The sequence below is a fragment of the Alosa sapidissima genome, chromosome 3 (genome assembly GCF_018492685.1).
Source record: "Alosa sapidissima isolate fAloSap1 chromosome 3, fAloSap1.pri, whole genome shotgun sequence".
NCBI classification, from domain to species: domain Eukaryota; kingdom Metazoa; phylum Chordata; class Actinopteri; order Clupeiformes; family Clupeidae; genus Alosa; species Alosa sapidissima.
In genome coordinates this window covers 35,957,774-35,972,773 of record NC_055959.1, presented here as the reverse complement: position 1 = coordinate 35,972,773, position 15,000 = coordinate 35,957,774, and the positions used below count along the sequence as shown (strand labels likewise).

At 43.8% G+C, this 15,000-nt stretch overlaps 1 protein-coding gene and 1 pseudogene across 1 annotated transcript; both read left to right on the top strand.

Annotated features, from left to right (window-relative positions):
- Positions 1 to 6,827: 6,827 nt before the first annotated feature.
- Positions 6,828 to 11,331, top strand: LOC121705826 (perforin-1-like). The gene is made up of 3 exons (XM_042087083.1): positions 6,828 to 7,397; positions 9,307 to 10,179; positions 10,486 to 11,331. Exons 1-3 carry the CDS (start codon positions 6,841 to 6,843, stop codon positions 10,748 to 10,750), a joined length of 1,695 nt encoding a protein of 564 aa, XP_041943017.1. The 5' UTR covers positions 6,828 to 6,840; the 3' UTR covers positions 10,751 to 11,331.
- Positions 11,332 to 13,432: 2,101 nt separating this feature from the next.
- The window catches only part of LOC121705550, a 4,137-nt pseudogene continuing 2,569 nt past the window's right edge, over positions 13,433 to 15,000 (top strand).

Here is a 15,000-nt window from a genome sequence, read left to right as displayed (position 1 = left end):
AGAGAGAGAAAGAGAGAGAGAGAGAGGGAGAGAGAGAGAGAGAGAGAGAAAGAGGGAGAGAGAGAGGGAGAGATAGAGGGAGAAAGGGTGGAGGTGGATGCTGAGCCTCAGGGCTCTCAGTGCAGTACAGTGAAGTTTTTCCTTTCCATTTTTTGTTGGTTTATTTATAATATAGAATTTAATAAATATTTATATTTATTTACAAATGTTATACATCTAGAAAGTAAATTCTGTGTTGAAATGGCAACAGGCATCTGTATGCACAAATTCTGTGTTGAAATGGCAACAGGCATGTTTATGCACAAGTGTAGTACCAAATTAATGTCAATAGCGTCAACCTGTGTGTTCACTGTGTGCTGTTTGTGTTTCACTAATTCACCGATTGGGTTAAATGCAGAGACCAAATTTCCCTCACGGGATCAAAAAAGTATACTTATACATACTTAAAGAAGCCCTGTGATCAACAAACAGGTTGCATGACTATGAAAATCACCTGCCACCTGATTTCTTACACCTGAACTTAAACTGGCCGTCTCTGCCTTCTGTGAGCTCTTAGTCTGTCATATCAAACCCCTCCTCTCTCTCTCTCTCTCTCTCTCCCTCTGTCTGTCTCCCTCTCCCTCTCCCTCTCCCTCTCTCTCTCTCTCGTTTCCTGGAGCAGTGTAACGCATCTGCGTTTCTGCCTTGGCCCCTTCATTTCCTTAATTCCAGCCACTGGAGGAAGTCCAATTCAATCAGTTTTTAAAACTCGCCCATGCCAATATTGTGCCACAATATGAGGTGAGGCCTTAGCGCTGAGTTATCACATGCAGACAAAGCAGAACTGGGTTCAGCTGAGATATGTATATATTATTGTGGTATTTATTTCTCTCAAATAAACAACGTAGAGGATTGTGACACTTGCAGAACACACAGGCTGGGAACTACAGTACAAGCTGGGAAACTGTGATTTGAATCCATGGAAGAAATACTGATGTTATTTCATGTGTTTCTCTCTTTCCTGAAAACTGAAAGCCTTTAATCTGAGGCTTCTGTCAAAACCGACTGCAAACACTCAGCAGCGAGGAGACAAGATTGGGAATAATTTACTGTGTAGCAACTTCACCAGTGGCTGTTTCTATTTTAAATGGACTTTTCTTTTCAAATTCAAAGAGACGTGACTTGCAGAGTTAGCTGGGCGTAGAACGAGTGACAGACAGAGGCCACCAATAGGCTAGCTGGCAACGTTTTAGAAAGCACATCACAAATATATGCACATCTCTGGACCATACTGATACAGTTACTCCATGTTTGATAGATAGATAGATAGATAGATAGACAGATAGATAGATAGATAGATAGATAGATAGATAGATAGATAGATAGATAGATAGATAGATAGATAGATAGATAATTTATTGATCCCCAAGGAGAAATTCAAAATTGCTGAACTAAAGCAAAAACAAGAATGAACTGAACAATGATTACAGTCTTGGCTATACGTAGAGTTTATAAGAACAACTTAACATATCATTTCTAATTAACAGTAATTATGTTCAGGACACCACAATCTATCCAAAATCACCACGTTTCCAAGTTGGCCAAAAAGTTGTTGGCCAGAGCCTGCATGTGTACAAACAAACAACTTAATAATGTATTGAGTATTACCGGTACTGTCACACCCAAACCCATCATGTACAGTAAGGAAACCCACTGGAGTGTACTACTGACAGTAGGGAAATATTAATGAGGCAAAGTTAGGTGAAAGGGCTCTGTCGAGAAGAGCAAAAACATGTTAGTTTGCCGCCATGTTGCTTTGTGTGTGTGTGTGTTTGTGTGCGGACACACAGTAGTATAGTAATAGATGCTTTATAGATCTGTGAGGCCTTGGCAGACAGACAGGATGGCCCAGTTTACTGGTGCCGCTGATTTACTGATCTCATCTCCGTCGCGCACCGGAGAGTTGCAGGTGTCACCGTCTAGGAGCTTAGTCATCAGTGATGGGTTCTCATAAATCTCCCTTCCCCTGCCAACGCACACGGCACACACAAGCACAGCAGGCTGCTCCGTCATCCCCAGAGGCACAGGCTCAAGGCCTGCGCAGGAGAATGGGAACCAGGGGTCTCCAAGATTTTTACCTAGTGACCAGGGGTCTCCAAGCTTTTTTACCTCCGCAACCTACTTTCAGTGAATGAACATAGCTGAGAGCTACTAATGTTTTTTCTTAGAAGTAGCATGTTGCCTTTTCACATAGCTGATCTCCACCCAAAACAGCTGAATAAGTTTGGTATGCACTTTAAGGCTCCTTTCAACTCCTTTACCTTCTCTGTTTGTAAACTGTGATCTGATTTAATTTTATTGAACAGGTTTACCAAGTTATACAGCAGTTTTTTTTTCCAAAGTAGTACAGTGCAGTACAGTATTTTCATGTCCAAAATACTGCATTTCTGTAGTAAAAGTACAGTAGTCAACTATGTGTCACAATACAGTTTTTTTTTGTCCAAAATACTGCATTTCCTGCATAAATACTGCAAATATTTCCTCCAAAACTGTTCTATTGATACTCCAAAAACTTGAAGTAATGCAGTTATATTTTTTGTAAGCTCACAAACTGCTGTACCTGTTGACCCCTGATGTAAACCCTCCCATAGAATACTAGCCTGGTTAGCATGCAGACCTTCTCAATTGTAATGGGCTCTGTGCGTTAGCTTACTTGAAGTTTCCTGTTTGTTGACATCGCTATCCACAAGCACCTGAAGAGGAGTGCTTCAGTTGTACCAAAACGTGTGCTCACTGAAAATCCTTCCCTCCTTATTTTGTACAGCATGTAGGCTGGCTTTTTTTTAGGAAAACGTGGAAGCTAAAATCACTTTTATAACAACTTAAGCCGAGCATAGTGGTACACAGCAGTGCTCCTTAGAGCCGCCCACGGACATTAAGACTGGCAACATTGTATTTCTTATATTTTGGTATAACTAAAGCACTCATCTTCAGGTGCTTGTTGACAGCCATGTCAACGAACCGGAAACTGGTTTGCTGGCTTCAAGTAAGCGAGTGGGTCTGGAAATGGTTTATTGACTTACAACCTCCAGCAGGGGCGTAACTAGCAGTGAAATTAAACTTACATTGGTGCATTAAACTCTTACCGAATCGTTTCAGAAGTGTAGCAATCTCGTAAAAGCAGTTGTTTACTCAATGCCAAAGAAATACACATCCATGCCGGATTAGCCACTGTATTTGCGTGCCCCTGTTTTAGGGACATTGGAAGTGGGCTTCAATGGCCTCTTGGCCAGATGGACCTGTAAATATAGGCTGAAAAAGTACTTTGTCTGAGTTATGTCAGTGTGTAGTGATGGATAATAAACTTAACACTTCATATTGGCATAATTGGCCTCAGTCAAAGTAACAAGAGGACTTGGCTGGGTTAATTTGATAATCTTACAAGCATACAGATTCAGCTGAGATATATACCTTGGTTCTTGAGAAAATATTTGAAATAGCCTATCATTCACCAGATAAGCTATGGAGAAACTTATATTTGTTTATTGCAATATGCATTTTGTGATATTTTCACTAAAATGCAAACCATCTGCAGCTCCTGGACATCATTAGCCTACAGGAACGTCTTTGAAGAGAGATCAAACATCAGGAAAAACAATGACGAACATGTCTTTATTTATATGATGCCTTTTCCTCGTCACTTTATCACACGCCAGTTCAAAACTGACAGTTGGACTTTTCCTCCGCCTGTCAGTGCAGAGGCCTCTGAGTGGTTGCTGACTTTGAGGTGTCGACAATGACAGCAGTTTCATATGTGCTACATCATGTGCAGTTAGTTCCTCTCCCTCTCCACCCTGTTAAGATGGGCCCAAGGGCCTTCAGGTCTTTTTGGCTCCCAAATAAAATTAATCAATTCAAATGACAATGCTGTTGTTTTATTTTGCTGTCAAACGATTAAAAAATGACTTTCCCTCGCCAACATTTTGGCTAGATTGCTAGTCTTTTTTGCCCCTTGTTAAGAGTGATGCATTAGGTGTAGTTCTAGTTTATCTAGATCTAGTTTATTTTGATATAATGGGTGGTAGAACTGAGTTTACTCTGAAAGATGAGACAAAAACCCATGAGCGGAGATTAATTTGTGTGAATTTCACAATGATTACCTATTTTATTTATGTAATACAACAATATTTATATTTCAATACAATATAACGACACTGTGTGTAATAATCAGAGTACATATCTACAAGCGTGTTTATGTTACTGAATATAATGCAGCTTTTTCCTGTGCACATTTACTGTAACATTGCTGTAACTCCATAGGCTACGTATCATTATCATCACCTCTTGTGGTAAACACTTGAATGATGATAGTTGATCAGGGGGACAGCAGTTCTCCAGGAAATACGATTTGACGATACGGGAGTCCAGTGGTTGTGAAGAATGAGTAACCATAGCCTGCAGTTCCACTGCACTGACCTCTGGGGTCAGTGGACTCTGTACACAAACTCTGGCATGCTGGAATACATTAAGCTGCTGCTATAAATATGCATAAAGGTGAGCACAAAAAAGCTACAGTGTATGAGTTCCACAGAAACGCCCTCTCTGTGCAGGCTATGGGAAAACGCAGTGGGACAGACTCAAGGCTCCAGTCAGAGCCAGCATCAGGTATAATAACTACGGGCTAGATGTCTAGATACTTATTTATATAAATTTCACATTATATTATGTTTTGTGTTGATAATCAATTGTGTTTATATTGAGTGTTAAATTGTGTGTGTTGTCATTGCAAGTATATAGGTTCTCTGGTTTGTCAACAACATGCAGTATGGATTTGCCAACATTCAACATGATCATGTTTTGCGTACTGTGTGTAATAGACAGTGTCATGGTCTTATTACGTTCCTGATATTCAATCACAGTGATAGTACCACTGTCAGCAGAAGTGCTTTGGCTGATCTCATCACATTTCAGCCATGGCTGTGTACAGTCACATCTTGTGTCAACATGCACTCCCCTCCACGCCCCAGTATGATACCCAGGTACAGCTGTGTATGACTAGTATTGTACAGCAATTTGTTCTAATTTGAAATGTTAAAATATGTACTATTAGCCTATGCATACATGGCTGATATTTTCTGTTCTTGTTCAAATATCACATTTCATATCTCTTTGCTCATGTATCCCTCAATCTATGGATGTTTATGTAGCATAGATAGATAGATAGATAGACAGATAGATAAATACTTCCCCAAGGGAATCCCCAAGGGGAAATTCAAGGCATGCATGAATATCGCAACTTACACATTTATATAATCATAAATCACATATTTTACATGTCGACTATTTACTTATGAGTATTTTCGTTTAATAAACGACAGATATCAATAACCTATTACGGTGTCAGCGTTGGCGTTTCAGCAAATCCATCCTTGTCATGGGATTCCCTTTCAACAGCCTCTCCTCGTCCGTGTGGTCTACATGATATAGGTATTGACATGTGTGAGTGAAAAGTGTTTGATTTTAATGTCACTCCACACGATGCTCCAGATGAATCTTTCATCGGATGCAAAAGAAGAGGCGCTATGGAACTCCCGGTGGTTCCCACGGGAACAGGCATAAAATATGCAATTTGAAGAAGGAAGACAGAGTGGATGTCAAAGTAGTCTGTCAATAAGATCCCCCCCACTAGCAAGAAGAAGCCAAGGACAGTGAGTATGGTGGTTTGAATGCAGTGTGTGTGTGTGTGTTTCCATCCAGTGTGTATGTTTTTCTGTTTGTGTGTGTGCATGTGTATGTGTGTGTGTGTGTGTGGGTGTGTGTGTGCTGTGGTGCCCTGTGGCATGTGTGTGTGTGTTAAGGCGTCAGCCCTTTTGAAATGACGAGTATATTCTCCACTTCCTCAGTGCCTAATGTCCTTCTCCTGCGCTGCATAGGTGAGTGCCAAGACTTTTTCTGCAAATTGAGAGAAAGAATCCTCTCATAAATCTAGTGAGTTTTGTAGACTGATATAGACCAAAAGAACAAGTCTTTCGTTGTGATTGAATGCAGCTCAACTGGAAAAGTGATTGATAAAGGAAAAAGTGTCTAAAGTCATAAAGCTGGGTTCATCATCATAGGCACTAAAAATGACCTAAATTCTGTCCACTGGAAAAGCCATGTCTCTAGTATCAACCTACGATGCACTGCTGAGTGAGTGTGTTATTGTGTGTTATTTGAACTCACACACAGTGTTCGTCTCATGTAAAACCATCTTACTGATTTTGCCGGTTAGAACACCTAGGACTAGGGACACATTATCCTGGAGTTAGCATGTGCAATATTATTTTATGACTCTCCAAATGAAGCTGAGTCAATGTAACTCTTTGTTTCTCTCTCACACTCTCTCTTTATTCTCTGTCTCCTGATCAGGGATGTAGTGGAGGCTAAACACAAATAAAAAAAACGCAGTTTATCCACCTCTGAAATTTCAGAAATAGAGTTTATCCACCTCTTTTTAGAGTTTATCCACCTCTCAAAAGAGTTTATTCACCAATTGCAACTTTTAACATTCAAAAATCGCACTGTATTATCCACATTCACAATATGTACACTCATCAACACTCTGGGAACCATTTAATACCACTGGTATTGTTATGGACATTGGACAATAACCTCTAAAGTCCATCATCAAACATGTTCTAAATGCCTTTTTAAAAAATCTGATACCGCATGGCACAGTCCACCTTACTGTGATCACGGAATTCATAAGTTTACCCACCTCTTATGTTACCACTACACTGCTCCCTGCTCCCAATTGCTGTTACAATTCATCTTTCTCTCTCTCTCTCGTTTCTCCTCTGAAGTCCAGACTCCAGCCTTGCGATGACTACCACCCCAGGGCACTGTCTCCACCACCACCACCACCACCTCCTCTTCCTCCTGCTTCTCCTCCTCCTCCTCCACCCCTCTCTGGGCTGCCAACCTTCCTTTAGCCGCACTGAATGTGATTCGCTGCCTTTCGTTCCTGGACACAACCTGGTAGGCGAGGGTTTCGATGTGGTGACCATGAGGAGCACAGGGGCCTCGGTCATCAACACCCAGACCTACATGGTGGGCACCGGGGAGCACGGCAACTGTACCGTGTGTCGCAACCTGCTCGTGGGTCGCCGCCAGAAGCTGCCCGTCGCCGTGGCGAACTGGCGGGTCAGTGTGCGGTGCCACCGCGCCCTCTCAGCGCAGATGCTCATGACCGGTCAGGCAGTTCTGAAGGAGAACGCGCGGGCCCCCAGCGCCAGCTGGAAGAGCGGGCTCAACCTGCAGGGGCTGAATGGGTTCGCCGCCAGGGGCACCCGGTCCAAGTCGTCCAGCTTCGCCAAGAGCCTCTCTGCCAGGGACCAGTACTCGTACAGTCGCCACGATTTCACCTGTCGCTATTACGCGTGAGTGGGGGTTGGTGATGGTGGTGGTGTGGGGGGGGGATTCAGATGAATCCTACAAACGTATTTTTGATGAGCTAAATCATCCATAATACCTGTATTTGTTTCATATACTTCAAATACGTGCCCTTGAGTTTAGAGTCCCTGTAGTTTTCCTGGAACATGTTCAGATTCTTTGACAGCACATCTGTGGACTCAATGACCTTCTGAAAAGTTCCTTATAAAATACTTTATTTACTTCTGGGAAGCTCTCATTAGCTGCCTATCACGTGCCTCTCCATCAGACTAAGGTCAAAGGTCAATGATGAGATATGTTACAGCTTATGTTTATGCATAGTCATTAGACTACATTTATGTACAGCATGGTTAGTAGTTGTGTATTTAAACTTTGGGGCATAAAAAAGTATTATTAATTTATCATTATTCCCAGAATATTGAAGACAGCAATGGGGAGCAGATTTCATGTCATTGCGTCATGTCATTTATAAGAGTGGAGGACTTAGACATCATTGTATGGACACATTAGGATAGTTATTAATACACATGCAACACACAGTAAGAGTACATACATACACCAACAAGAGGATCAATACATGAGGCCAAGCTGAATGCAGAATTACACTCTAACAGACAAGACATGGGAAACACTGCTACAACAACTATAAATAGATATCGTTCTCGTTAATATGAATGACGACGTTCACACATAAACTATAACGATAACGACATGAAGAACGAAATCATTGGGGATCACTTTCAGAGCGATTTTCAGAACGATAAAAAGCTAATAGCCAATCAGAACCCATAGAATTTTAACCGTCACATTCATTAACACAAATAGAGACTTTGTTTATCGTTGTTCAGTGTGAACGCTTTTATCGTTATGGTTATAGTTATCGTTATCGTTCTTGGTGTGAATAGGCCTTTAGACTGACAGGAGTGTCAGTTATTAGAGCTGTGTGTCATGCAGAGTGTCCTCCTGCATTATGTCCTGTCCTCTCATATGTGTGCAGTGTCCTCCTGCATTATGTCCTGTCCTCTCCTCTCATATGTGTGCAGAGTGTCCTCCTGCATTATGTCCTGTCCTCTCATATGTGTGCAGTGTCCTCCTGCATTATGTCCTCTCCTCTCATATGTGTGCAGTGTCCTCCTGCATTATGTCCTGTCCTCTCCTCTCATATGTATGCAGAGTGTCCTCCTGCATTATGTCCTGTCCTCTCATATGTGTGCAGTGTCCTCCTGCATTATGTCCTGTCCTCTCCTCTCATATGTGTGCAGAGTGTCCTCCTGCATTATGTCCTGTCCTCTCATATGTGTGCAGTGTCCTCCTGCATTATGTCCTGTCCTCTCATATGTGTGCAGAGTGTCCTGCTACATTATGTCCTGTCCTCTGCTCTCATATGTGTGCAGAGTGTCCTGCTACATTATCTCCTCTGCTCTCATATGTGTGCAGAGTGTCCTGCTACATTATCTCCTCTCCTCTCATATGTGCAGAGTGTCCTGCTACATTATCTCCTCTCCTCTCATATGATTGCGCAGCACGCCTCTGCTTCGCGGCCAGATTGTGAAGTAGTGCCTGCTGAGACAGTGAAAAAAAACTATTTGCCCTTCAGATGGAGAACTTCATGAACCTTTTTTGACTTAATATATTAGATAGATACTTATATTAGATAATAACCACAAAATAAAAACAAGTTATTTAAAAAAAGAGAGACATATTCAACTTCAGCTCACCATGGGTTTCACAAGGTAGATAAAATGTGTGCTTGCCTTGTATGGAGATCTTAAGCCTGCAGTATTCTTCAGTATCAGACTAAATTAAGTATGATTACAAAAAGGTTATCTGGGGTTAAACCCATCTGTTCAACTACATCAGCAACATCACAGGGATATTTTTCTGTCTCCTCTCTAGATTTCGACTCCAAGCTCGTCCCCCTGTCACCAAGGCGTTCCAACAAGCCGTTCGCTCCCTACCTGTGAAATATAACTCCACCACCCTCCCTGCCTACTGGCATTTCATCTCCATATATGGTACCCACTTCCTGAGGCAGGTGGAACTGGGGGGGCGTGTGCAGTCCACCACGGCCGTGCGCACATGCCGGCTGGCCATGAACGGGCTGTCCGTCAACGACGTCAGCATCTGCCTCTCCGTGGAGGCCACGGCGACCATCAGGGGCCACACGGCGAGCGCTGTGTCCAGCTTCTGCAAAACGAAAGGCAAGAAGCTAAAGCGTGGCCGAAGCTTCGCCGACAGCTTCTCCCAGCGCGTCACCGACGTCCTGGGTGGCAGTGGTCAGGGAGGCGACCTCTTGTTCGCGCCCGGGAACAAGTCCAGTTACGAGGCCTGGCTCCAGTCGCTCAGGACGCACCCTGGCGCGGTGGCGCACAGCCTGACCCCGCTGCACGTGCTGCTGGACAGGACGGACGCGGAGAAGCGCGAGAGCCTGCGCAGGGCGGTCAGCGAGTACGTCCGAGGCTACGCCGTGCCCGTGGCCTGCCAGTCCAGGTGCGCCGTGGGCCGGCGGACGGAGAGCTGCCAGTGTAAGTGCCGTGGGCACAGGGGCATCGATGCCAACTGCTGCCCGACGCAACCCTCGCTGGCCAGCTTGTCCGTGGTGGTGGAAAAGGCCACGGGACTCTGGGGAGACTACTTCTCAAAGACGGACGCCTATGTCAAAGTGTTCTATGGGAAACGCGGAGGCTCCACGACTGTGATCTGGAACAACGATTTCCCCCGGTGGAACCACAGGTTCACATTCGGCACCATTGATCTTGGGAGGAAAGTGTGAGTGGCGGCTTCACGGGTTGTTACCTTTTCCATTAGAAACAACTGCAACTTTTTGAAAATATTCATTTAAACTGGGTAGAAATTATGATGTTTGCATGTCTTCCAAATAATTAAACATATTAAGATATGTTTTAGGCTACACCCACAAACGTACTGGCATATTTTTAGGCTAATGGTTTTCAATTAAAAAAAAAATAGTTGCATAACCAACCATGTGATAGTATGTTTACAAATGATGGTTCAGATATTTATTGTTGTCTCTCTTCAATATACAGTAAGTCCTCCTGTGCTGTGCTTTCTCAGGCCTCTGCGTTTTGAGTTGTGGAATGACGACCTCCTGGGCAGAGCCTCTGTGGTTCCCACCAAGGGCCGGAGAGTGAGCCGGCGCTTCCCGGTGAAACGTGGCGCGCTCTACGTCTCCATCTCGGCCATCTGCGCCCCCAGTCTCACCGGACCCTTCTGCGGGAGGTACTCCCCAACCCCACCGGCTAATGGGGGCCTGTGCTACCAACACGAACAGGCCAGCGGTGGACACGCTTGGGGTCAGACTCCCCAGAAACATGCCTGAAGGAATGCCTTGCTGTGAAGAATACTCTTTTGTCCTCATTTGGATGAGAAGAATAATGTTTTGCTGTTACTGATCCTATTTGAAAGCTTCATGTAAATCCTTAGAACTACGTATAGCCATGATTTAAAAACAAATGTCTGTGGAAATATTCTTTCCCAATTTTTACTTTCTGTCGGCCTGACATCGGTATTAAGAAATGCTCTTCCTCTTAGCTCTAAGAAGAATTGTTAGTGTTGCTTGAGTTTTTATTTCAGCTTTAGAACTAGCGCTATGATGCAGATCTGTTTGGAGTGAAGCCCCACCATGCACAACAGCTTTTCATCCTCACTGAGCGAGGAGAAGAGCGCTTTCCAGCGTTGTTGATGGTGTTTGAACAGAGCTTACCGTTCGTGGCTCTAGAGTTCGAGTTATGATGACATGCTACAGTGGTGTGATATAGTCGCCTCCTCTTTTTGGCCTCAGATTTACCAACATTCAAACTGTACATTCATTTGCTTTCATTACCATGAATACATTCATTTCATGTCACTAGTGTTTTCAAACTCCACATTTTTGTACCCTGTGAAAAACGATTCAACACATTGTAATGTGGAGCTGGGCTAGCGTGCAGTAGCCTGAAAGTTGTCGGTTCAATTCCCGGCTTCCACCGCTGTGCCCTTGAGCAAGGCACTTAACCCCAAGTTGCTCCGGGGACAATGTGATCCCTTGTAATAGCTGACATATGTAAGTCACTTTGGTCAAGAAGTGTCTGCTAAATGTAATGTAATGTAATGTAATGTAATGTAATGGTTTGATCATTTTTCATATGTGTGGCCTCAGTAAAATATGCTTGGGAATAAACAGTTTTGTGTTTGTATTTGATGAGATTTGGATGTGACTTGCAAAATAAATGACAATCTAATGATCAAAAGAAGAAAGAAGCAAAGAAAGACAAAGAAATGCTCACACATAGCAGCTTGCGTACCTTCTTCAGAACACAACACAAGGTCTGGATGTGACTTTAGCAGCTTGCGTACCTTCTTCAGAACACAACACGAGGTCTGGATGTGACTTTAGCAGCTTGCGTACCTTCTTCAGAACACAACACAAGGTCTGGATGTGACTTTATGTGACTTTAGCAGCTTGCGTACCTTCTTCAGAACACAACACAAGGTCTGGAGACTTTTCTTCTCTCCTTTTCCTTTCAACTCCTCCCTTGACACCCGACAAAAACAGTGAAAATGAAGACTTTTTAAGATTGAACACATCAACAACCTTCGTCTCTAGTCCTGCAATCTAATGGTCTTGAAGGCTATAATAATAATAATAATAATATATTGACATTTAAGAACTCAGTAAGCGACATTTTACCGGCTCTGACGCTAGAAACGGGAAATCCAATGCAGCGCTGAACTCTCCTGGGACGGCCAGACAGGCGTGCTGGTGCTGTCACTGAACACCACTTCAAAGATAGTGTGCAAACCTGAGGACACGCCGAAGTCTGTGGTTTACAGAGGATTTGCATAAAAAGAGCTCCTCATCTACTCAGACACAGAGGGACGTGCGGAGTTGATCTGGAGAAAACAAGGAACATGACAGAGCATATATCACAGAGTTGCTTGCATGTTTTGGTCAATGTTTATTGTTGTTGCAGTTTTGGATGTGTGAGCATGTGTGTGTGTGTGTGTGTGTGTGTGTGTGTGTGTGTGTGTGTACATCTCTGAAAAAAATAAGAGACCACTGCACATTTACGGTTATATTCAATTTTGCAGTGGTGCAGTGGTGTCTTTTGAATATGGCCGTCAACTCATTCGAATGTCAATCAGTAACCGTGGGATGACATCAGAAATTATTTGCAGTGGTTTATCTGCAAAAAAGCTCTGTTTCAGCCATTATAGGGAGCATGCAAATATGGAGACTGAGATGTTTTGTTTATCCTAATTTTTGTTTAATGTGCTGAGTATTATAAATGGAAGGACCTGTAAAAGTGTGTGAGCCATGTAGACCTGTCACCTTGTTAATGACTCTTCCCAGAGTATTTGGATCTTGTTTTCCTTGCTTGCCTTTCAGATCCAAATATAAGCATTCAAATGTGTGTGTGTGTGTGTGTGGGTGGGTGTATGTAAAAGGCATGTGTCATTATGGGTGTATATTGTGTCAGCACTTGTGTGACTGTGTTCAAGGAAGCAGCTTCTCTGCTACTGTGGCTATGATCCTCAAATAAACGACTTTCACAAGGGTGAGTCCATGTTTTTTTTTAATAAAAATGTTATGTTGACTTAAAGGGGAATAGTAGGCTTGCCTTCTTAGTAATACAGATCAAATGGTACTAGATGGTTCATTTCATGTTCCATTTATAATGGTCTCTTTAATCACAAAGTGAAAGAGTTGCAAGCCAACTAATACATTCTACTTATGTGCTTTAGGGTACAACAAAGTATACAAATTAGTATACTTTTCACTGGTATCTGACTGTATACTGTGTATGTTTATATGTGTGGTTACCCTCCATAGAGCTTGTAGAGATTCCCTTTAATCTTATCCTCCTTAACAACCCCTTATGGATCTCTCTCTCTTGCTCTCTCTCTCTTTCTCCATTTCTGACAGCCTTTCCAGATCATGCTCACTACCCACCATCACCCACTCCTTCACCTCCCCACCCTCCTCTTCCTCATGCCCCATCTCTGCCATGGCCGCCGCCCTGCCCCCGCGTTCGCCTGCCGAAAGCCGCCGTTCGTGTCCGGCCACAACCTGGTGGGCGAGGGCTTCGACGTGGTCAGGCTGCAGACCACCGGCGCCTTCGTGGTGGATGTCAACCGCTACCAGTTCCACGTGTTCGGTAACTGCATGCTGTGCCGGAACCGGCTCCTGGGGCAGGAGCAGAAGCTCCCGGCGACGGTGGCCGACTGGCGGGTCCGAGTGCGGTGCCAGCGCCAGTGCAGACTCAGCGCCAAGATCTACGAGACCGGCAACGCCATCCTGGAGCAGAACGACAAGGCCTTCCGCGCCGGCGGCAAGGTTGGGCTCAGCCTCGGGGGTGGGGTCTACCTGGGCGGCACGCAGTCCAAATCGTCCAGGTTTGCCCTCAGCCACTCCACCCACGACAGGTACTCCTTTGCCACTCATCAAGTGTCCTGCCAGTACTACATGTGAGTACACCAGGGTGTGTTTCATATCGCAATCAACTTTGGAATCATCAAATCATGATAAATCAAGGAATTTTGTAAGACACTTTATACATAAAATAGATACGCAAAATGCATACAGTAGCAACACTGTTAACTAGGATAGTGCAGTAAATTATAGCAAATATAGTAAGATATACATTACACCAGTGTTTCTCAAACTTTTTCAGACCAAGGACCACTTAACCAGTAAAAAAAACCTCACGGACCACCTAGCTAATAGACACAATAGGCCTACTCACTGAACCACCTTGCTTATTGTCTTTGCACTTTGCTTATTGTGTCAGAGGATTCATATGATTTAAATTGGCATATCTTACATAGGCAGTGTTGCAGAACTGTTTAGATTTACATACCATTTGGTTCAATATTGCAAACAACTATCATCAAATCATCTATACTATTTTTTACCACGTCTGCTCGCGGACCACTTGGGATATCTTGCGGACCACCAGTGGTCCCCGGACCACACTTTGAGAAACACTGCATTACACTATCATATAGAATGAATATGGCAAGATGCATATCATAAAATGATTGCAATATTAGACAGAAAACCCAAGCTTAGAGGATAAATGATGAGGTGGTGTCTAAAAACCTTGTAAGTGTTCATCTTTTTGCATCAGTGCAGTTGAACAGTATGGTTGAAGTCAGTTGGTGGCATTTCTGGCCAGTGGTTTATTTCGCCTCTTCGGCAACTGAACTCCATTTACCACCTACAAGAGCAGTTACAGCCACAGCCCACAGTCTTCTACAGTCCCCATAGAGACACCATGACAACCACAGTCTTCTACAGTCCCCATGACAAGGGGGCAGCCTACTGGTTAGGGCTTCGGACTTGTAACCGGAGGGTTGCCGGTTCGAACCCCGACCAGTAGGAACGGCTGAAGTGCCCTTGAGCAAAGCACATAGCCCCTCACTGCTCCCCGAGTGCCGCTGTAGCAAGGCAGCTCACTGCTCCGGGTTAGTGTGTGCTTCACCTCACTGTGTGCTGAGTGTTTCACTAATTCACGGATTGGGATAAATGCAGAGACCAAATTTCCCTCACAGGATCAAAAGAGTATATATGCTATATACTATACTATA

What these genes read in the sequence shown, in the direction of transcription:
- LOC121705826 (XM_042087083.1), top strand. Translation starts at nt 6,841, where the DNA reads ATGACTACCACCCCAGGGCACTGTCTCCACCACCACCACCACCACCTC. An exon ending in TTCACCTGTCGCTATTACGC is followed by an intron (nt 7,398 to 9,306) that starts GTGAGTGGGGGT and finishes TCTCCTCTCTAG; the next exon opens with ATTTCGACTCCAAGCTCGTC. An exon ending in ATTGATCTTGGGAGGAAAGT is followed by an intron (nt 10,180 to 10,485) that starts GTGAGTGGCGGC and finishes GTGCTTTCTCAG; the next exon opens with GCCTCTGCGTTTTGAGTTGT.